The sequence below is a fragment of the Phragmites australis genome, chromosome 17 (assembly GCF_958298935.1).
Source record: "Phragmites australis chromosome 17, lpPhrAust1.1, whole genome shotgun sequence".
Taxonomy (NCBI): domain Eukaryota; kingdom Viridiplantae; phylum Streptophyta; class Magnoliopsida; order Poales; family Poaceae; genus Phragmites; species Phragmites australis.
In genome coordinates this window covers 6440823-6464069 of record NC_084937.1, presented here as the reverse complement: position 1 = coordinate 6464069, position 23247 = coordinate 6440823, and the positions used below count along the sequence as shown (strand labels likewise).

At 41.6% G+C, this 23247-nt stretch overlaps 2 protein-coding genes across 4 annotated transcripts; one reads left to right on the top strand and one right to left on the bottom strand.

The window, feature by feature from the left end:
- The first annotated feature begins 1319 nt into the window (after positions 1–1319).
- Positions 1320–5784, top strand: LOC133897404 (uncharacterized). Of its 2 annotated transcripts, XM_062338133.1 has the most exons (3): positions 1320–2713; positions 3798–3895; positions 5241–5784. In XM_062338133.1, the coding sequence occupies exon 1, from the start codon at positions 1424–1426 to the stop codon at positions 2660–2662; it is 1239 nt and encodes a 412-aa protein (XP_062194117.1). In that variant the 5' UTR covers positions 1320–1423; the 3' UTR covers positions 2663–2713; positions 3798–3895; positions 5241–5784. The 2 variants fall into 2 exon arrangements, with proteins under 2 accessions (XP_062194117.1, XP_062194116.1); XM_062338132.1 differs by lacking the exon at positions 3798–3895.
- Positions 5785–7009: 1225 nt separating this feature from the next.
- Positions 7010–22998, bottom strand: LOC133897223 (sulfate transporter 4.1, chloroplastic-like). Of its 2 annotated transcripts, XM_062337866.1 has the most exons (17): positions 22413–22998; positions 20759–20807; positions 20449–20650; positions 16966–17134; positions 15538–15603; positions 15323–15430; positions 12918–13025; positions 12778–12843; positions 12071–12131; positions 11819–11946; positions 10231–10272; positions 9863–9979; positions 9717–9768; positions 8321–8459; positions 7985–8070; positions 7748–7824; positions 7010–7640 (listed from the first exon to the last, which is right to left on the bottom strand). In XM_062337866.1, the coding sequence occupies exons 1-17, from the start codon at positions 22716–22718 to the stop codon at positions 7317–7319; spliced, it is 2100 nt and encodes a 699-aa protein (XP_062193850.1). In that variant the 5' UTR covers positions 22719–22998; the 3' UTR covers positions 7010–7316. The 2 variants fall into 2 exon arrangements, with proteins under 2 accessions (XP_062193850.1, XP_062193851.1); XM_062337867.1 differs by lacking the exon at positions 10231–10272.
- Positions 22999–23247: the final 249 nt, after the last annotated feature.

The following is a 23247-nucleotide window of genomic DNA, read 5'->3' as shown; positions in this document are numbered from 1 at the left end:
GCGGATTAATGAGGGACATTGTTGACGTGAAAAGAAGAAAAGTGTCAGACAGTAAGGAGCAAGAAGAAACAATCTAGGCCGTTCGTTGCAGATCTTGTGGTCATGAGGCGTCGACTGAATCAAATTTTTTAGGCGCCTGAAATATAGCATCACCCATATTTCGAGATGTTGATCTATTGTACAAGTAGTTGTACTTTTAGGATGTTTTATTCAAAACAAAAATACAATAAGGAGCTAGAAAACAAAAATACATGAAAAACTCTTCTCCTTTGTGCAACATACTATAATGATTTGGATGCTGCCGCTATGGATTACACTCCTTTAGGGCTTTGTTTGGGTGCTAGGTAAGATAATTCCAGGAAAGTAAACCCTAGGAGAGATTTTTTTGTCAAACCAAATCCCTTCATGCCATATGGGATCTGGACCCATATGGCACCGACACAACGATCCCATATAAGAAATATAACAAGTTATTCTGACAAATCGTATAATCTCCCTTGGATTTGTTTTTGAACTGTTCTATACTGCATTAGCAGATTGTATTGTTTTAATCACCTCTAGCTTAATTAATTTGATTGACTAATTCTGTGAGCTTTAAAGTCCCGCAACTGTGAGCTTTAAATAATTTGATTGACTAATTATTTTTATCTGCAACTGTACTAGCCTACTAGGCTGGATGGGACTGAAACCATGGTTCTAAAATGTTTTGAAGTTGTTTGAAGGGAATTAGGGTGGTTTGGTTTGGGTTGAAGCTGGTGGTGGGTTGGTTTGGTTTGGGTTTGGGAGAGGGAGTGGTGGGTTAGGTGGCCTGAGAGGATATTGATTCGATAGAATGGGTTGGTTTGGTTTTGGACTGGTAGTCAACCCATTAGCAGGTTTAGGTGTAACACTAGCAATAGTAAATGAGGGGCCACGGCAAAATCGGCAACATGCACAATCGGAAAGGGTCGTGTTACGTGGAGGAGGTGGACTCGACCTTGGTTTTTGGGTCATGATCTCAAAGGACTAGACAGTGAGGATCCTTCATGATCTTGGATGACATAGACGCCTGATTTGAGGGCCAACGACATGAGGGGGATGGAGGCAAGGCGATGTAGAGGGATATAATGGAGGGGTACTTTCGTACTTAACAGGGAAGAAGATAGTTGACGGTATTTATGAAAGAAAATTGTAAATACTGAGGTATAGTTAGAAGGAAAACTTTTTGATGAATTATTGAACACCACTGTACCAGATCAAATTTGATAGTATAGATGAAATTTTGTAAAACACACCCCACCTCGGAAAAAAAATCCCAAACAAACAAATCCCACATTGCTAGCTCAAAAGAAGGTGTTCCATTTCTGGGAAGAGAAGCTGCTCCCCGCCGAGGACCAGGATAAACCGAGAGATACAGCCATCAATTTCTGAGTCGACTCGAGCCATGGCCTCCCAACAACCACCGCCGCCGCCGAAATCCCCATCCGTACCCTACCCCACCACCATAAGCGCCATCGGCGACGACCTCCTCCGCGAGATCTTCCTCCGCCTCCCCTCCCTCCCGAGCCTCGTCCGCGCCGCGCTCACCTGCCGCTCCTTTCTCCACGCCGTCCGCTCCTCCTCGTCCTTCCGCCGTCGCTTCCGCGCCATACATCAGTCACCCCTCCTCGGCCTCTTCTTCGACCCCGACGGCCCTGCCATCCCCGCCTTCGCGCCCCTCCGCCGCCGCTCCGATCCGGACCTCGTCGCCGCCGTCCGCGGCGCCGATTTCTTCCTCACCCGCCTCCCCGACGACAACGACGCGGCCCCCGGGTGGGAGATCCGGGACTGCCGCGGCGGCTACCTCCTCCTCATCAACTGGAGCACCGAGCAGATCGCCGCCTACAACCCCCTGACGCGCGCCATGGATCTGCTTTCCCCACCGCCCGACGAGATCTCCGATGACTGCATCGGCTACTTCACCTACCTCGACTATCACATTCTCTCCTCCGACGAGGAACCCGGGTCGTTCCGCGTCGTCTGCGCCTGCCACGACGAGTCGCGGGCGCGCGCCGCCGTCTTGTCTTCGGACACCCGGGAGTGGCTGATTCTGCCATGGGCCGCGGCCGCGACGCCGCAGCCGGAGGATGACAAGTACTGGCTTTACGCCGGAACGCTTGTGAACGGGATCATCTACTGGACGCACACTAACCAGGCATACATGCTTACGCTGGACACCGCGTCGCTGCAGTTCTCCCGGATCGACCTGCCGCCTTACCTGAAGGGGCAAGGCCACACGTTCAGAGCCGGGGAGACTAAGGACGGGAAGCTCTGCATCGTCTGCACGATCGAATTCACGCTTGTTGTTTGGTACCGGAGAGTGGACGAGGATGGCGATGAGAAGTGGATGCTGGACAAGATGTTCCCGTTGCAGACAGAGATCGTTGAGGCCACCGAGGGCTCACTGGAGGATCATGGTGCCCTCAAGGTTGTGGCTATAATCGACGGCTTGGTGTACTTGTCCACCTACGAGACTTTCAACGATGCTGATTTCCCGTGCTGGTTCCTGTCCTTCTGCCTGGAAACTGGGGAGCTGGAGAAGCTGTTTCAGAAGAGATATGACAGTCATGTTCATCCCTACATTATGGCGTGGCCTCCTTCTTTGGTAGGTAACACCGTGGACCCTGGGTTCGAAGGTGCTTGAGGAAATGCACGACTAGGTATCATAACCTGGTGGAAGAAGAAAGTAGAACAGGTAATTTTTATTTGAGCTCTTCATCTTTAGTTATTGAGCAATGTGTTGATGGTTAAGATCTACTCATTTACAGAAAAATCGATATTCTTATATGTTGCTTAGAATTGTAAATTATTCTTTTATATTCTCATTATTGGATAATACTAAAATTAGTAACCTATTATCTTGCTCCCAAAATTTGAAAGTTGCCTCCACTATGCATGTAGTATCATTTCAGTTTTTATTATTTTACTTCTACCCAATTTTTCAGTGGTTCACTGTTGACACACCCTAACCACTTTTCACGAATCGAAGATCCACAAATTGTTGCAATCAAACAAAAAAAATATATTTCAGATAGTATGTTATACAATAGAGTTGTCAGCTTTTCTGAGGGTTTGAACCGGAATGCAATTATTTCCTTCCATCTATCCAGTACACATCAGAGATCTTATATTCCATATAGAATCCTAATAATTGACAGTAAATCACAACAAGGTACCCATACATTGCAACTGTTAAATAAGTAAAATTGTGTCCTTGCAAAAAAAAAGTAAAATTGTGTGTTGTAAAATCCATAAACAGTGAAAGGTGTGGTCATTGAGCATACATAATCGTGAGATGTATGAAGCAACCAAGAGGAGGTTAAGCAAACGGTTGCACCTCATCGGTAATTTTGAAGGTGCGAGTTATGAACAAAAGTTCTGCTAGATTTAATCTGAATTAAATCTTGCAAAATCTTCAGAGGAATTAGGCTTAGGAGAGGGTGGAACCGTGGAAGTAGGGGTAATCTGGACTGTTGGATTCAGATCTGATGGTTCATGATAGGTGCCTCAAGGATGTCCAAATTTATATCACCTTAAAAGTATACATATACTATGACAAACTTGGTGTAATTCACTGAATGATAGCCAGTTAGGCATCATCATGTATTACAAGTTGTGGCATGCAGAGATGCACAACATTCTTTTATAGCGCTTAGTTGAAGCATTTGATGGCAAGCATTGTGGTTTGAAACACTGACATTATTTCACCTCTTCAACTTTTATTGATGAAATTTTGCTTCATCGACCTATGTTCAAAGTCTGTTAATTTTTCGTGCCAGTGCCACTTGGTTACCACCACCGCTCTTCCACACACTTGTGCACAGTGCCGCTGCCATCCCCTAGCAGGCCGCTTTGAGGTTGGAAAGACAATTGAGAGGTGAAGTGCTGTTGTAGAATTTATCCATAAATATTGTGACCTTAGTCATTCAAGTAGATCTGGTAGTAGAGTGAGCAGTTTCCCAATTATTACATATCTCTGTTGTGCATCCATCTGTGTGGAATTCTAGTACAAATATTTGTATATATATATATGTTACACACACATACGGCGAGGCTATTCTACGTCTATACGTAGTTGTTATTCGCACTGTGCACATCTCCCAGTTATAAACCGAAACACTATGAGTTACAACTTGTTAGGTAGACCAGTTACAACTTCACGTCTAGAAATGCATAATTGCAACACCAGAAACTAACACTATAAGTTACAACATGTTATTTGCACTGCGCAGATTCCCAGTTACAATCCGAAACACTATGAGTTACTACTTGTTAGGTAGTTCAGTTACAACTTCACATCCAGAAATGCATATTGCAACACGAGAAGCTAACACTGTAAGTTACAACTTGTTATTCGTACTGTGCACATCCCGTAGTTACAATCCGAAACATTGTGAGTTACAACCCGAAACACTGTAATTTACAACTTGTGAGGTGTGCGCAGATATAAACTACAGTGAACATACCTGCGGAATATATGAAAACTAGTCTGTACTCTCGGGAGTACATACTTCCTACTATGATATATCATATAAATAAACTGGATATACTCCTTTGTCATTATAAATATACTTATATACACATTCTAAGATACTTCAACGTGAATTACATGAAAAAATTAAAAAGAAGTCTATCAATTTTAATAGATTTTGATAATGGCTTCATATTTGTACATAAAATGTAATGTACTCAAAAAAAAAAATGTACAAACTATCAAAAAAGCATACATACCACTTGGATGATCTTATATACTCACATATTTTATGCACATATCATTTATCATATGAGATACTCTATATGTTATAAGGTGATAGTATATACTCCAATATATATATATATATTGTAAATTACATATATATATATATATATATATATATCGGTACACATGACCATATATATATAAGAACAATAAAAGCAACAACAACCCTTGTGTGGTTCTTCACAAGTGCCATTTCTGCCTATTCAGAATGCAAGCCTTATATTTCTCATCAATTTAGTCATAATATACGCCTTATATTTCTCAATGGAGGAACTAAAACTTATCTTGAACTGTTACTTCATCATTGATAGTAGATCTGTACACCTATCAAAAAAAAAAAAAAAGAAAGAAGAAAGAAACTAGGATACACCTTTCTGGTCCTCACCTTTAGGTGTTCATTAACGACTATAATTTCCTTTTTTTATATTGATGTGGATTCTTTTGTTCCTGACGTGTGGCACAGATTCTCCATTTCAAGGTTATAGATCAAACATTGTTCAGCTTGAAAGTAGGAAGAAAGTTATTCCGTGGCCTAAAGCTGTTTGGAAGATAAGGCGTCACATCAACTAGGTGAGCCATCACAGATGAGCTGCAGCATTCCGTTTCTTATTTTTATGGAGCCTACTGTGAAGTCGAAGGTGACATCCCCGTCTGCAGCTGCCAGTAGAAATGATTATACCATCCGCACATGTAATGGTGAATAACACTGTATGCACCGAATAATCAATCAATGAGATTACACATTCAATAAACAAAACTTTTTTAGGCCCTGATTGGTAGATCTCCCAGGGTCGATTTACCCCTGAATCTAGAGAAGATCTACGAAACACCCAATTTCTCCCCCGCTCTACACAGGGTTCACGCAGAACTGATTCATAATTGTAGGGTCTGTATTCGGTTAGTTTGGCCAGTTTTTTTTTTTAAATGCTAACCGGTATGTAATTTTCGGTTTTGCATTCTTGTAAACCAGATTAACCGGGTGAAAAATTTGTTAATTTGGTTGATTATTTCGGCTGTCTATTCTACAAAAGATTGTTCAATAAATACATTATTTGCCTTATTAATCGTTAATCTTATGGATAGTTTGTGTTATTTACAAAATTAATTAGTTTAAACAGCGATTTACAATTAAAATCCAAATGATCATTGACTCTGGCATCGTGAATAGACATAATATATACAAAATTCACATGCCAGATTATATTACGAAGTGTTGTAGTTTGAGTTGGAGAAATAAACTTAAATGCAAAACTACGAAGTGTTGTAGTAATTTGGCTTATTCGGTTATATTGTTTATTCAAAGTTGAAAACGGAATGCACAGGAATAGCGGAGGTTTGGCCGTTTTTCTCAACCGAAATATTTGGGCAATCCCTATATGAATACACCCCTCTACTTCCGTACCTACCACTAAAGCTGGTTGCCTATTTGCCTAGTCACTTGTAAAAAGCCGTGGCACCCGCCACCGGAGACAAATTTTATGAGACCCGCACGCGTGAGACCCCGGTGAGACCCTCATCAGCGCCGTACACGTACGATCGCACGGCACGCGCGCGTACATGCCTGCACACGCCGACATGTGTCAAAACGCTACAATTTATCTCCCCCGCCACCCCGTGTCAATCCACCCATTTGCTGTTGCTCTATGCTACACCTACTCATAAACCAATCATAAAGCATCTCTAATTGTTGGAAATTACTACTATTTCTTAGATAAGAGAGTATACTTTTTAATATTGTAACTAACACGATTCTTTATACTTAACAGAGGAGGGAGGAAAACAGTAAAGAGAATGAAGAGCTAGGTATTTGTAAATCACCTTAGCATATCTCTTCTCTACGAGGTATGAAGAATTGTGAACAACGAGATATATAAATTTTGAGAAATATGCTCTCTCAGTTGAGATATAATAGCTATTGAAGATGCCCTCAGCTTGTCGCCCTCGCCTCTTAATCAATGCTAGATCCAAGAAATGAATGCTAGATCCAGGATAATCAAAATCCAAAACCCTACTAAATAGGTACTAGTTTTAGTTCTTCGCCAATCCGTGCAAATGCAGTCTATAGGTAGACATTTGTATAATTTTCATGATAATAAGCTAGTAAGATGAATGATTCAAAACTTTGATTAAAGCTATGGATGCTTTGGCAGTTCAATTGGTGTGAATTCAAATCAAATTAGGAAGGACAACACTCTGCATAAGAAGGTGATGTCAGCTAAGATTCCACGGAAATGTTCACTCAAACCTTTGAATCTTTCTGCTCTATCAATTGATCCAAGTACACAATTGTCATATTAAGTTCCAACTGTTCCTGCTTCATATAATCACAGAACAGGAAATGTCCTTTTCCAGCCCTTTCCAGCCATCCTAGATCCCTATAGCCTATAGGTATCATAAGGGGAAAAGTGACGCAGTAATAATGGCGTGCTTCCCTTTTTTTTCATCACTACAACGAAGGCATAAAAATACATACAGATAGCCAGTCAAAAAAAAAAAACATACATATTGAGGCCAGTGAGAGCGGCCGTCCCTCCAAATATTACACAAGGTTTTGACGGAGCAGCGGCTGCACTTCGCCACCGGCTTCCCTGTTCCCATCCTGTGCCTTCCATAGGTTCTTGAAGAAACCATACCGCATTTGCTGCTGCTGCTCTGCCTTGGGAGTTGGAATGGAGTCGGCCAAGTCCCCTGACGCCTGCGATGCCAGCTTCATCACACTTGGTGATGAATTCTGCACATGCTGGAGGCATACTTGCACGGCATCATGCACTCGCACAAAGCACCATTGAGAACCGATCAAGTCGATGATGCCTGATCTTGACAGCAGAAGGTGCACCTGCCGGTTCGGGTTTGCTATGGCAATCTGCAACCAATAAAGAAAAAGGCTCTCTCAGGGTTGGAAATGCTGCTTCTGCACACTTTTGTTACTAGTTTTTCACTGCAAAAATTAGTAGTGCCCATGAGTAGAACCTGGATATGGCGCGCTTTGTATTCTTGGTGCAAGTCTTTAAGAGCTTGAACAGCACTCGAGTCGATGTATGTAACAGCTGCATGACCAAATATTTTATCATTTTAAGAAGTGTTCCAGAAAGTCCAATTGATGCTCATAAATTTCTTTTTCAAATAACAAAAGGGAAACAATTTGTTACAGACAACAGTGTTTCATGAGCCTCTTGTAAACTATGTAACAGAAAATAAAAGTCTTACGGGACATCTCGAGGATAACAAAATAGACCCTTCCAACATCAGGTCCCCTGTTTGAATTCGGAAGATTGAGCTCATACTCGCGCAACCTGACAAAGGATTATGATTACCAGAAGAACTTCCATTATCTTGTAACGGCAAACTTTAAAACTCGATCAACTTAGGAGGAACTAGGTGGCATTATAAATAAAAAGAAATAAATACCCAAATTCACGTCGAAGAGAACTCGAACCTAGGTGGTCTAGACGTACATGCACTCTTAACCAACTGAGCTAGGCTCAGTTCCTTTAATGGCAAACTTTAATAGCACAAACGACTCAAACATGTCAAAATATTTACCTGTCTTTGATGTAGCTAATGTTGGCAAAGTAGATTGGTGCATCAATTCGAACAACTACTATCCCATTGTACGTGTAAGCCTCAGGGTACTGCAACGTATTCCTGTACACTGTGGTGCCAGGTAAACGGCCCAACACAGCTGCAGAAGGACCACAAAAACATGTTTAAGCGACAACAGATAAGCCCCAATCAAACAGTTAAAAAACTTTAGCACAGTAATGGTTGGGAAGGAATAGTGAAGTCCACTCGAACCCTTCAGTAAAGAAGTAAGGGAGAGCAAAGCATGTACAGAGGAGCAGAGTGCAATAGAAGGTAGTTTCTGAGTTCATGAAACGATGTTGCACTCAGGGTTTCAAATTCTGGATTCACAAAAAAATCTTGGACCACAGAAGCTACCAATTCCCGACCGATTCTGTTTTATTGAATTTAAATGCAAAATTTCAAGTTGATTGGCTACTGGCTGGTTTGTTCTGTTTTATTGAATTTAAATGAAAAATTTCAAGTTGATTGGCTACTGACTGGTTTCCCCAGAATCACTATTTTACGATTTGTAATCAAAGTTTCTACTGTAAATTTAAGTGCTTTGAGCCGGGATCTTTTCTCCCAGTACCTATCAGGAATACCAGACACAAGTTACTGGAGTGGCCTGTTGGTAGCAGAATTGAAACCTTGAACATATTTTGCATTTGCAAGATTCACAGCACACCTCAGTGAATTGCGAATTAGATCACCGCTGATCTGATTTGTGCCGGTACAGAGTCTGGTTCTTGGGCCTTGGGCAAAGGGGGAGTGCACAAATTGGATGAACGAAAGTGAACAATGAGATAAGGTAAGGAGCGTTTACTCCATAAAAATAGGAAAAATAGGGTAGGAGCACAACAAGAGGGAAGGGTGTTGACCTCTCTGTCTCTTTTTTCGCCGATAGACCATGGTCACTGTTATGTCGCCATGGCATTGGCCAGTGTCATTGCTTGAAGGTGGTTGACGACAAGAAGGGAAGAGCTGGAGGCAGCAGGATGAGTGGGCTCGGTTCCAGGGCAGAGTGGGAGCTCTTGAAAGGGTTATGTAGCTTTGTTGGGCAGCGCTACCTAACTGCTTATGTTTCATTTTTTCCTTTATTAATTTAGTCTAACTTCCTATATGTGATAGGTCTAGAGACCTTCTGTGGCCTTTACTTCTTTTACATGTGTTTGTTCACTTTTTTTTTTTTACTATATACACTGAAATTGTCAGGTTGGCCCCATTCCACATTTGCAAATTGAAGAGATACACCCCTTAACGAGCCTTACATTAAAAAGGTGGCAAACACCAACCCAAACCCTGAACCTGATGAACCACTTGATTCAATTCAGGAAACTATGGCACTATCTAGCTGACTGGAAGCAACTCTAAATACCTATATGTGGGTTTGCCGACTCATGGATTACAAAGGCCAATGAAAATCCAACCTACAAAGAAAGATGTTACAATTAAACGAATGCTCTTTTAATGCCAAATTTGACAAATCTGGGATAAGGTGAAAATAGATAACTTTAGACTCACCCCAACAAGGACGCCAATCTCAATGCCAAAAATTAATGTAGTGATAAATGTGATTGCCCATAAAAAGAAATCCTTCTTATCAATACCCCACAAGAAGATGGCCTCTTCATAATCTACCTGAATATTAGACCGCAAATATCCATTGGAAATCAAATGTGAAATTGCTTAAATCACAAAATAACAATTAAAAACCTTGAGAAGGAGAACTACAAAACAAACTAAGATGGCATATGTTACAGAACAAACATAGAGGTACAACAGAAAGTAAAATTATAACTTTATTTCTTGGCAAAAGACACTATAGTACCAGCAGGCACCAAGACTTTCAATCATAGTGTGTGATAAGGAAGACATTAAGATGCCCTTACCAGGCCAGTGACAGCAGAAATCACGATGGCAGCCAATGCGCACTGGGGGAAAAATTGACATCGAATTAGCATATATGTGTACACTGTATTACATAAACTTATTTATCATATTAAATCCTAGAAGTACAAGTCAAACATAAACTCAAAATTGTGAACATTTACACCCCATGGTTGCGCGGTGGGTGCTGTAGCGGTACTATAGCAACAAAATATTATTCATGTGGTACTTAGCAGTTGGGTACTGTTGATGTGGAACCAACCTGTTTGTCACTAGTAGGCTATAGATAAGAATAGTTAGTTTCCTTGTTCGTTGTGTTTATGTCCATTATGGTGATGTGCATATGCTGCTGGGATATGCTCGTGGTAGCATAGTAATATTTGTGATTTTAATATATACAATACACTCGTGTGGGTGGTGTTGCGTGGAATGACATTGAGTCAAGTTTGGAGAAACTTATGCTCGAAATTGGTTGTTTGTTTGTTCATATGCATGTGTGTCCTGAGGGCAAACGTGGTCAGAGATTAGAACTAGGTTCAGGGAGGAATTGAGGTTTAGATAGTACATAAGAGATGTATGAGCTATGATACGGTGGGGATGGATCACGCCATGAGGCGTATGGCGTGAAAGTGTATTCCATGGAGTATGCATGTGTGTGCTATGGAATAAAAGAAAGAAAGAAATGTCGCAGTTGGCTGGTGATGCGCGACAGGTAGGCAAACAGTGGTCGACCTTGTGTTTGTTTCATATTTGACCCGATTGTAGTGGCAATTGGAGTCATGCCGGTCAATGGAGAATAAAAAAGGTATTACGAATTGCATGCATGATAGATAAAAAAAATTGCAGCCAGGTGGTGCGCTGCTGATTTGGTTGGCTGGTGCGTTGGTGTCCTAAGCCGTGTTTTGTTCGGTTACGCGAGCGACTGGCCAAGTCCAAGGCAATTAAGGGCTAGTGGCTGACTCGGTTCTAGTCAAGAGGTTGACCAATATAAAAAGACGCCTCCGTCTGCTGTTTCCAGAGAGATTAGAGAGAAATCTAGGTTTTTAGATTTCGTAGAAATTCTTGCAGGGATGCTGCATAGATGCATCTTGTGAACCCATTTGTGCAATGAAGATCAAGTTTCAACATCTAGGTAAGGTTCTGAAAAGTTTGATTGGTTGAATTTTCGTAATTTTTGCTTAATCACAAAATTAGTGTTTAATCAATTTTCGTCACCATCTATCACATTCTGCTTTTGAGGTTCATAACTTTAGATCTAGATATCTGATTGACGTGATTCTTGTTGGATTCTGTAACTATGTCTAGTTTCTGCTATTAAAATTTGAGGTTGATCAGAGTTACGGATTTAGATCTACATCATTTTTAGTGATGTGTCTGCAGTCTATCTAGAGTGGAATAAGTCTATCTAGAGTGGAATACGAGAATAAATTTGATTTTTGACTAGGGTGAATTAAAATTTGAATTTGACTTATGCAATTATTCACCCCCCTAATCAGTGAGTAATCGATCCTACAGTTTCCAAATAGGAAAATCCAACACAGAAGCCAAATCTTAAGGACATGGTACCAGAATGACACATGGTAGTCTTACCTGAGGTATATCAGTAAATAATGGTGTCATAAACATGATAGCACTACCAATGATTATGCCCATTATGATTCCAGATAACCCAGTTTTTGCCCCACTTTCATGATTCACAGCTGACCTAGAAAAGGAGCCTGCATTGCATGGATAGACAGAATTATCAGCTTTCTAAAGTTTTCCTCTAGCAGCTAAAGCATAATATTCAGATAAAGAATAGAGAACTGGGTTATTTCCCATTTATATTCTTAAAATATTTACCTGTAGCAGGATATGCAGAGAAGAATGAACCACATATATTTGCTATGCCAAGGCCAAATAACTGTGCCAAAGAAAAAAAAACATCAATGAAACAGTTGTTTTAAACAAATTTAGAATATTTAAGAGAAACAGCACAATTCTACATACAAATGTGTACATAGTTCCATACATTCTAAAAGCCACATTTGTCATGCAACCTTGGTAAATTACTGAATCTTAAAAGCATGTGCCACGCAGCAATTGAGATTTGTGGAATAATTGACTATCTTATTCATATGTCCTAAAATTAACAGCCCCAAACTTTCTGTGGTAACCAATTAGGACAGGTGTGTGCGGATCACACTAGCTCTTACACGACATGCTTTGATGTCAAATTGTTATTATCAAAATTTGAAGTGCTCAGTATGTGATTGAACAGAAGCTTAAGGGATCCAGAACATACATGGGAGCTAAATTATATTTCATTAATTTATTATTGGCACATTAACCGTTGCAACCTACAAACTTAAAGTCTTTCTATGCATAAGTTGACAACCCCTGTAGAAGAGCTTTAGTCTACTGGTTATTACCTCCACAGATATATTGTGCATGGAAATTTCATTATTACATAAAATGATGGAATACAAAGAAATTTCATTTGCAGTAACAATCTTCAGCAGCCTGTACCAACATAAACTAATTAGGCTAGTCAATAATATATAGCTTACCTCTTTGTTGGAGTCCAATTCGTACCCGTTCTTTGCAGCCAAAGCTTTAGCAATCCCAACAGATTCCTGAAATCGTATGGTAAAATGTTTAATGGTCACTAAGGAAAGATAAGAAAACTAGTACCAAACAACTTTCTTACCAAAATGGCAACACCAGTGATGAGTACTGCAGTTGGCACAAGTGACATTAGATGCTCAAATCCTCGAGGAATGGAGAACTTTGGAAGACCTTGTGGTATTTCACCAACCTAAGCACTCAAGAGATGAAGAGATAGAGAACGAGAGAGCGTGTGTTACTTGTTATGTAGTTGTCCATAATGTGTGGTGTGTTTTGACATAAGCTTGGTAATAAATTGAGTAGATTTTAAGAAAAAAATATAGGTATAAATTTAAACTATCAGAAAATTACATATTTAAGACCTTTTTTCAAGAAACTACATATCTAGTGCTGCATTGTACCATAGAACTACAGCTTTTAGTTATCTTCAACTGTATGTAATCAGGATGCAGCACCTACAGCGTAATATAACATCGAGGCACATCGTCTCCCGTCCTGTTCAGTCAAAAGCTTGCTCCATGTCATTGAGACCTCATTTACACAGTGGTGAACTAGTGATCCTGATCCAGCAGAAAGCAGCCGATCTTTTCCTTTAGAAACTCAGCTAGGTGAATGCACAGCTGTTTTTTGTGGACCAGGTTCATTACTGTTTAACCGATGTATCAACGACATGGAGCGAGCTTTCGAGGGAATGGAACGGAAGATGATGCTCGAAGGTTCTCTTACAGTTCAGGTGGAGCATCAAAGTCAAATAAGATGAAGATAGGGCAAATGGGCAATTGCGAAATGCGTAGGTTTGTGATACAGTGTAGCACTAAATCTGCAGTTCCTTGAAATAGGATCTTAAATCTGTAGCTTTTCAATATTTTTGGGAAATATACCTATAGTTTCGTAAAATTACTCTAATAAATTTATGTTTGGCCAACTAAAACCACCAAAAATATGTGCTTTTTGTAGTGACATTTAACATCTTATGCCCCCCTCCCCAAGTGACTGTCCCAGGTGGCGATAGCAGTGGTCCATAATAATAGGCTACGTGTACGTGTAGGGTGAAGAGATTCAGTCTTGCTTCAATTGCCTCTAGTTGCAAGAATGGATTGAACAAGTCTGGGGCGCTAGAAGGAACAAGTGGGCATAACAAGTGGTCTGAGAGGTTGTACCAGCACATAGGTCCTTTGAAGCAGTTGGATGGACCCAGTGGCAAACTCCAGGCAAGGATCAAACCACGATAGTAGTCTGTAACTTTATGGTTTGTTGTGCATAGACGGGTAGAATATTTATAGGAATGTTCAAATTTTGGGCTCATATATGGCGAATATAACATAGTTTGTAGTCTGAAAGTATAATCAAGTTCAGGTCATGTGCAATGCAGTTGACCTAAGGGGATTGTATTTGATTAAGCCTACGGTTCTTTGTTTTCAGGGTGGCTAAAATGCAAGAAATGTGTAAATGGGATAAAATGCTTGTGTTTCTTGCAGATTTATGGTGTTAATATCTAACTGTACTGAAGTGCCACATCATCACAGTAAACTACCTCTAGGGTGCGCTTTTTGGACCACTTAAAAGCTGCTATGCTATATAAACTGATGATTAGTTTGTCTGTCTAAATGGTGACAATCGATAATGAAGGAACAGTTTACATTTATCATAGACATACATTTGAGTATACGAAGCATCTAAATACCGCACCTCACACATGTAACATTTGATTCGATTCCCTAGAGTATCGTATCCAGAAAAATCTTTCTATGAACAGTACATGTCTTCAGAGAAAATGACAGCAGCTCTTCCATAAAAGATGTCGTCACTCAAGTTGGTTCTAATACTAGCATCCGAGTGGAGCAGATGTTAAACAGCCACTATACCACTCCGATTAAAAAATAGTCCACTCATCATGTTAATGTTTGTATCTTACTTGGATCACCACCTAGACTCGATGGCTCAGCAGTGAGCACCCAATGCCTTAGGGGCTGCCATGGGAGATAAAAGATAGGTTTTCCCTATGTCCATCGTGGCTGAGGTCTCTTGGTTCAATAGTAGCAAAGTAGAAGAGTGTGACAAACAAACGGATGATAAGATGAACATCCAGAAGTAACTAGAATTACCTATTTGTAGTTTATATAATCAGAGATTATCTAGTGCCCCTATTGGCAAAACAATCCCATTGGTGAAATTTGTGACATGTGCATAATCGTTGTTCTAAAAGTTTGTACGAGAAATTATAGATGTCGTACATGTCATGTTGTGACACATGAGTCATGCCAAATTTCTGGTTAAACTAATCCACACTGCAAATTACACAAAGAAAGGGCAAGCACTACATCATGGGCTATTGAGTAGGGAGAATAATAACACACATCATGGGCATATATAAATCCAAAACATTACAGAATGTTGCTATCAGATTAAATTTGTTCCTGTAAAGACCATATATGGTTCATATCTCTAACCAAACTACAAATAAATAATCTTAGGAGCTTATCTCACCACTGATATGGCTGGTGGACGGAAAATTTTCACAAAAATTGTTCCAAGCACAACTGCTGTAAAGGGGCCAGAAACTCTTAGGAAACGCAATCTTTTATTGGATTTTCCCTGCAAGGTTTTAGAGGTCACAAACATGGAAAAAAATCGAATGTAATATTTTGAGTCAGACAGTTAACTGAAGAATATCTATGATAAATGAAGAAAACAAAACTAACCAGATTTTTCATAATTAGAAGAATAGCAAGAAAACTTGATCCCATGACAAATGGAAGCCAGGAGAACTGCGAAAAGTAACTGATTTGTTAAGTTTGTGAAAAATGTGTAACTTAAATACCAAAATGAATATAATTATCTGAAGGAAACATATAATGTAGTACTACCTCTGGTAAAAAATACTTGACGTTTTGGACATGACACGGTCTTCAATGTGTAAAAAACCTTTGACCACTATTTTGTACTATAATATATTATAAAATTCAACAAATTTATGAGTTATGAAAATATTTTTCAAGCCAAATCTACATATGCTTTTCATGTTTATAAACCAAATATTTTAAAAGTTAATGATAGTCAAAGTTTAACCAGATCTTGTCCAAAACATTAAGTATTTGTGAACAGAGGGAGTAATATGGACAACAGTAAGACATCTAGAAAACTTGTTAAGTTAGTGCTTATTAAAAGAAAACTCGACCAACCTAGGAGGAATTAGGTGGTATTGTAAATAAGAAGAAATAGGTACCTAAATTCGAGTTGAAAAGGACTCCAACCTGGGTGGTGGGGGTGTACACCCACACCGCCCACCAACTGAGCTAGGCTATTAATTATGCAGCTTAGATTTTAAGTAAATACTAATCTAGCCCCTTCCTCTATTCCTAATCAAGCTCCACCTGAAGGTCATGATGTGAGGACATCGTGTCTACACAAAAATTATAGCACAAGGCACCCCAACAATGTTAGGACAAGAGAACATCGCATCTACCTAAAACTTCAGCCTCAGGGTTCACATGACAAAATATCAAGGCAAGCCAAGGACTGTCCTTCGTCGTCAATCTTAAGTATGGTCATTTTGTCATAATGGGCCCACCTAGGGCTTCAACAATGGAGACTAATTTGAGGACTAGATGCTTGTTTGAGAGGGGTGCAATGTTGTGCAGCGGTACACCCAATAAGTAATTGGCCATTCTCTTACTGGTGTCTTAGCTATGGGCTTATTGAAAGTACACTTTCTAGAGAATGTCAATAAATTCCAAAATCCATTACGTTGCTCAGTTGGTACGGTCATTTTATCAGTAGGTACAGAATTAGTTGGAAATTAGAGATTAAAATAATTGGTTTTATTGTTAGTTGGTTTTATTTTCCTTCCAGATATAAAAAGGATAGCATTGTATCTTCCATAGTCAAGCATGAACAATAAATACGTGTTTTTCTTGTCTAATGTTATCTCCTCACAGCCTATAGTCTATATCCCTTATCTAATACCCTAATTCCCTTCAAGCCATAATTTAATAACAATATTCGATGCGATGCAAGATGCAGGACCAAAATGGAAAACGAAAGATTTTACTAAAAGGAAAACATGAAAAAAAGAATATAGGCTGGAAAGAAGACAATAAATAAAATCATGGGGCCACAAGGAAGCCCACCTGATCAATTCCTGCAATTATGCTCTCAATAAGTGGTATAATTTTGCTGCTTCTTGTGATGTTGTAACCTAAGAAATACTTGATCTGGGACAAACCAATAACAATGGCTGATGCTGTAGTGAAGCCAGATATTACAGAATGGCTAATGAAACGAATAAGCCAACCTAGCCTGTACAGAATAAACATATGAAATGGTTACACATTCTCAGCGAGAATGATCATATGTTATGGGCAGTTGGAATAGATAAGAACTATTAGTTACTGTAATCAGATTAGATTAGTTAAGAGGTAAGTTAGTAGTTTAAAGCAGATTCAGTTAGAGATAAGTTAGAGTTAGATTTGAATTAGGACATTGTAGGCCGGCTATATATACACAGCGCCAGCCGTGATTAAGGAATCAATTAAGAAAGAGAAATCAATCTAGTTCCTGGTGCCCTTCTCCTATGTCTTCCTCAATATTCTAAGTCTCCCCAATTATACCAAAATGACATCTTGATTATACTCCCCTCAAATTAAGAAGACAGTTAAGGCAGGGAACCTAGGCTAAAGCCACTACACATTGAGAAAAGGACAATTTAGGTCCAACAACTTGGAAAAGTACGACTTAAGTTGCTATAATACTAGAAAGGGAGCGTATTAGATCTCTCTGATTACAAAAGCCGAACATACGTGTCTTTACATTTAAAATAGAATAGTTTAGTCCTCGTTTGCTGTTTGAATATAAATATGAAAAAGCACTATTCCAAAAAGGCTACTCGGAAGAGGTGGTCCTCGACCGCCTCGGCCCTTAGCCGCTGCCCGGCTCCGGAGGTACTCCGTTCTCGTTACTGGATATGGTACCGTTGGTAGTAGGGTTGGTAGTGACGGTGCAGGGTTGAGGGGTCGGGAATTTGCCCGGGGGTTTGCCCCAAGCCTCCGAACCCTGCGTCGTCCTTCGCCGGCTCCTTCTGCGACCAGGTATTCTGCTTGCCTTCCGAGGTATTCTTCCCGGAAGGTTATGAGGGTGCGGCAGTCGTTGGTGTTGTGACCACGCCCTGGTCCGTGCCGGATGCACCCGTGTGCCCCCGGGGGCACCAGAGCTTGGAGTTGTAGTTGGGGTCACTACCGAAGGCAATGTGTCCCGGAGCCTATGGTTTCCCCAGGTCTCCTTTCCCTTTGGGAGACCGTCGAGGCTGTCCGGTGAACTGACTTTTGGAGCAGAAGTGATTCTGACTATGCCTCCCCGGACGAGATGGGCTTAGGGTTCCTTGCGCGCGGTTGGCGTTGCGAGGGCGGCGTCGGAGACGCTGGCGGGATCCGCGCACCCCGAAGCTCTGCGTTTCCTTGGAACCCTCTTTCGCCTGAGGAGCCCAAGGGGAGCTGGGTGGACAGACTTTCCGAAGATGTTGGCTTGCTCGGGGTATCTCAGGTGTTGTCGAAGGGGATACTTTGGGACCAAACCCAGGCGAGAACACTCCTACGTTGGACCGCCCAGAACCACTGGAAGGCGGTCTTCATCGTGCAGAGGCTGAAAGGCCTCCACGCCGTGTGGAGTTCCTGTACCTACCCAAGGTTCTGGATTGGCCAAGGTCGGAGGAACGCCGTCCCACACTGCAGCGGGGCTGGAGCATGCATACTGTGCTATGGCTGAGACAGCCATGCATGTGGTCGCATGCTTACAACGGTGGGTATGGCGGTTTTGGCTAGCCCTTTGGTGATTTTCCTGGTGGATTTCTACCTCTTAGCACTTCTGTGTTCGAGTCCCCATGGACGGCGCGCTATTGGAGCAAGAGTTCATCTTACCCCAGCAAGTACGGCAAGAGTTTTTTAAGGAGACTCAAGCTTGGAGACAAAATTTAAGAGGAAGGAACACTACGAATGTATTGATGGTAGAAGAAATGGATCGATCTGAGAGGAGTATTACAGCGTGACTTGGTGTGTTTTCACCTCTGTCTTTTTGCTGTCTAGCTCACGTCCTTTTCCCAGGCGATCATGACTCTCTATTTATAGGGTCGTGCATAGCTTGGCGTACAAGTTATCATAATGTACAAATATCTGGGACCTGATCGAATTACTGAGTCTTATCTCGGATAACTACTTTCTACCCCATCTGGGAGACAAATATCCACCTTAGTAATTATCATGGTGCCTGCCCCTTAAGATGGCGAGCCGGTCGCCAATTGCGGCCCAGCGCCACACTGTCAGGGGTGCCAGGATAGCCTCCATTACGCCGGAGTGTCAGAGCGGCATCCATCAGTATAGACGTTTAATGCCGGTCACTTCCTTGCAGGTAAAGCACGACCAGTGCTCCCCTTCCGACAGATCTTTCCTAAGGCCTGCTGACACCTTGTAGTCTCCGAGAAGTCAGCCCGAGTAGCTGGAGACGGGGGCCTCGGGAGGCATGGCTCCGAGAGGTGAAGGTTTCGAGAGGCAGGACTCCGGAAGGCCGGGGCTTCAGGTGGCCGAGGCTTTTGGGGACCGAGGTCTCGGGGGGGGGGGGGGGGGGGGCGGGCTTCGGGAGGCTGAACCTTCGGGGGGGCCGAGCCGGTTAAGCCAAAGGAAGACTTCGCAGGTACAAAGAGGTACCGCGAAGAGACCTGATGACTTCGGAGATCGAGCCTTTAGCTGAGGGTCCGAAGATCAAGGCTCCGGAGGGACCTGGATAGTAATCTTTAACTATTATCCTCAGGCTGATTTATTTTCCCCCAACAGTAAATGATAATGGTATGGCCCCAAGGCCCCTAAGGAATGATCATGGCCAGGAGGCACAAGGTGTGGAAGGAAGAGGTTGCTGAAATGTTTGAAAACATCTCTCCTTACCTACAATCCCTTATTCGCCATTGCAAAAATTTTGCAATCCCAAAATGTGTCACTGAAATGTGGGCCATGGACCCACATGTCATTGGCACATTCAGAGGATTTCCAAAAATTGCAATGGCATAGAAAAAAATCTCCACCTTATCTTAACATTGAGGGAACAAGACTAACTTATCTAGTATCTCCCTCCCTTCTCAATCAGGCCTCATAGCCTTGACTAACAGCATGGTAGAAGAACTATCAGTTGACAGGCGAAGGGCAGGCACTCAACCCACAGTCCTCGAACCAACACCCATGCGCAGAAATAACAGACAAGCAAGGCATGTAAGTGGTGCATGGTGTACAGCTTTTTTTTTTCGAGCAGTCTGCACCTATGATTTCCCTCAAATTTTTAAAACAGTGAATCCTTCACATGCCGCAAATTTCCAGTGTTCCACAAATGGGTGCTTTGTTGATAGGCGCTAACAGATAGAAAAATAAAGCCAACTTAGCTCTAGGATGGTGTGGTGTTGAGATGGAACATTAGCCCATTAACAGTTAACATTGGAGTTCTAAATTACGATACAAACATAAAACTGTATAAATGTTTCAAGCCTTGTCTATAAAGGTCAACTTCAATGCTTCAAATGTCAAATGCTCCAACATGAATAAAAAGGAATTCCAACTTTCCTGGGTAAACAGAATTACCTTAGCAATCCCATCAAGCACTCCAATATCCCAACCATGAATGCCAGTAATATGGCTAATTCTGTGTACAGCTCACTAGATGAATTAACTATACCCCCAAGAACATTGGATACAAGCAGAGAAACAAGTGCCACTGGACCTACTGCTAATTGCCGTGATGAGCCAAATATTGCATATACGAATAACGGGACAAACCCTGTGTCTGTTCAGAATCATGGAAATGAAAAGAGATGGTTTGTATTACCAATTGAGCTCACTTCAGAAAATGAAGGAAAATATGGAGAGGAGGTTTAAAGATGGAAACACTTACAGAGCCCGTAAATTGGGTGAAGCCCAGCCAGCTTTGCATATGACATTCCCTAAAGTATAGTACAATAAAAAAATTATGCTCTGATTTCTGGAGAAAATATAAATTGGATGGAGGGCAAACTCAAAAATAAAATGCTTTCTTTATTACTATTTTGTAAAAAAATTGTGACAATAAGTCAAATGGAAACTTTTTGATGAAAGGTGAACTTATTCAGTAGAAGCCAGCAAGGACTAAGGAGACCCAATAAGTACAGATAATTCATCCAATAGGATGTAGCTTCAACTGTCATAGGTCTTGATAGTATCGTTGACCACATTTTATAAACAAAACAGAGACTATTTAACATATACAGTATCCAACAGAAAGATAATAGGCAGTTTACCGTTTTATCTGAGAAGTTCAACCTATGTGAAGGATGAACCCTCTTGCATGTTGCATCTTATCGAGCAGCAGCAGTCCATGGCCAAGAAAATATGACATGAAAGCACTGTGGCTGCCAGCAAGCAAACCATCCTAATTGCAAAATTGTAGTTTGCAATTTGCTAACAATGGGTGCAGTCGACTTGCCATTCGTTTAGGTAAGCTCTATATTTTAATAAACTAGCTTCCATCTAAAACTGAATGTATTAATGGAAACAACTATTTACTAAGAATGATATTTATCTGAAAGCCACATGAAAGAAAAGCAAGGCTCCATTAAATAACAGTTACGCGTGCAAGCAGCCTATGCATGGGACCCACGAGTTCCTAATGGCAACACTGCAACTTAAATATACTCCCTCCGTTCAAGAATGTAAAGCGTATTTTGTTTCGAAAAAATCAAACTTCATAAGTTTTGACTGACAATTAGTCAAATTATATGCATGTTTAGTACACAAAATTTGTTTCAATAGATTTGTATTTCAAATTATTATTAATATCTTGTTGATTTTATAGCAATTGGCAAAATGTCATGTTGATTTTATAGCAATTGGCAAGATATTATAAGAGAAATTAACTGTCAAAGCTTACTTTTGATGACTTTTTCAAAACAAAATATGCATTACATTCTTGATCGGAGGGAGTATCAATTAGGGTGCACCGATACATCTAGATCTCAGAACTAGCAATCATCAACCTCCAAACTATAAATAGCCTTTCACAACATTTTTAGTCCTTGACACAAAAGGACAACCAACATATACCAAGACAAGCAAGAGAGAAACCAATAAATTAACGAGCTCAATAAGGAGCCAAAAAAATTCGGTTACATCCTGGAATTTTTGGCCTGTTTGGCAGAGCTTCAGCTCCAAGAATTCTTAGAGTAAGGTATCAGTAAGGTATCCGTAGCTTCAGAAATTCATGGAGCCTGAGCTGAGTCACTTTATATTCTAGACTTATATAATTAAATCACTTTATATCTACGAACACCAGATCTGATGTGAATCTGGCTTCTTGGACTTATCACTGAAACATTTGGGAACAATAATAGCAAAGATCACACACCACACTGGCTACATGATCCTCCTAATACGCGATTCTCCTAAAAATCTACATCTGTATCATTTGGCAACCATTTGCGCTACGAACAAATTGGAAGCTTATTTGTCCCAGGAGACATTCAATCCTCACGAAGCAACACAAAATCTAGTGTATGACGGGAATAAGTGAGTACCTGGGGCACGAGCATGACGCCGACTGTGATGCCTGCGGCGAGGTCGGCCTGGAGGTCCTCCTTCCACCTGTACCTCCGCATCCACGCCACGCACGGGAGAGCCGCCTCCGCCCATTCCAGCGGCCCCATGCCCCGAGCCGTTCCCACCGCCGCCCGCCACCACGGTGGCGACGAGGAGGAGGTCGACCCCCGGGCCGCCGCCTCCGGCGGGTGCCGCAGCGGTATCACCCTCACCGGCCTCCCGCCGACGGAAGCTGCGGCGGATACCTCGCCGGAGCTCCTTGACGCGTACGATGACTTCTCCATTTGATTTGACGGTTCCACCTTTTTCAATTCCAGAAGAATCAACTGTGTTTCGGGCGTTAATTGCTCGCCGGGCACAGCAAATTAGACTGCGAGAGGAAGCGGGAGACGGCAGCGAAGGTGGCGGTGGGCATCCGAGGCGGTGGCGAGGTGGGCTCGGGCGAGGAGGCGAGGCGGAGGCGGAGGCGAGCGACGGGGGCCAACGGGAATGGCTGTACGCTTCCCCGCAATATGAACGGCTAGATCATGAGAAGCAACCCGCCGGTCCTGATAGGAGAGGTTGACCGTTGAGGCGTTGATGTACCTGGACGGGGCGAATGCGTGCATCGTCATTCTATCCATATGATAGTGATGTACCTGGACGGATGCGTGGACAGCATTCGTTGGTTGTGGTCTGCAAGGAACGAGGATCAAAATAAATTTCACTGGACTTTCGTTTGCTTCCTGTCACTAATTATTGATTCAGTGCGGATGCAATGAGAAGGAAGAATAAGTTAGATCTTTGAATAGGGACATGAAATAAATGTTCGGT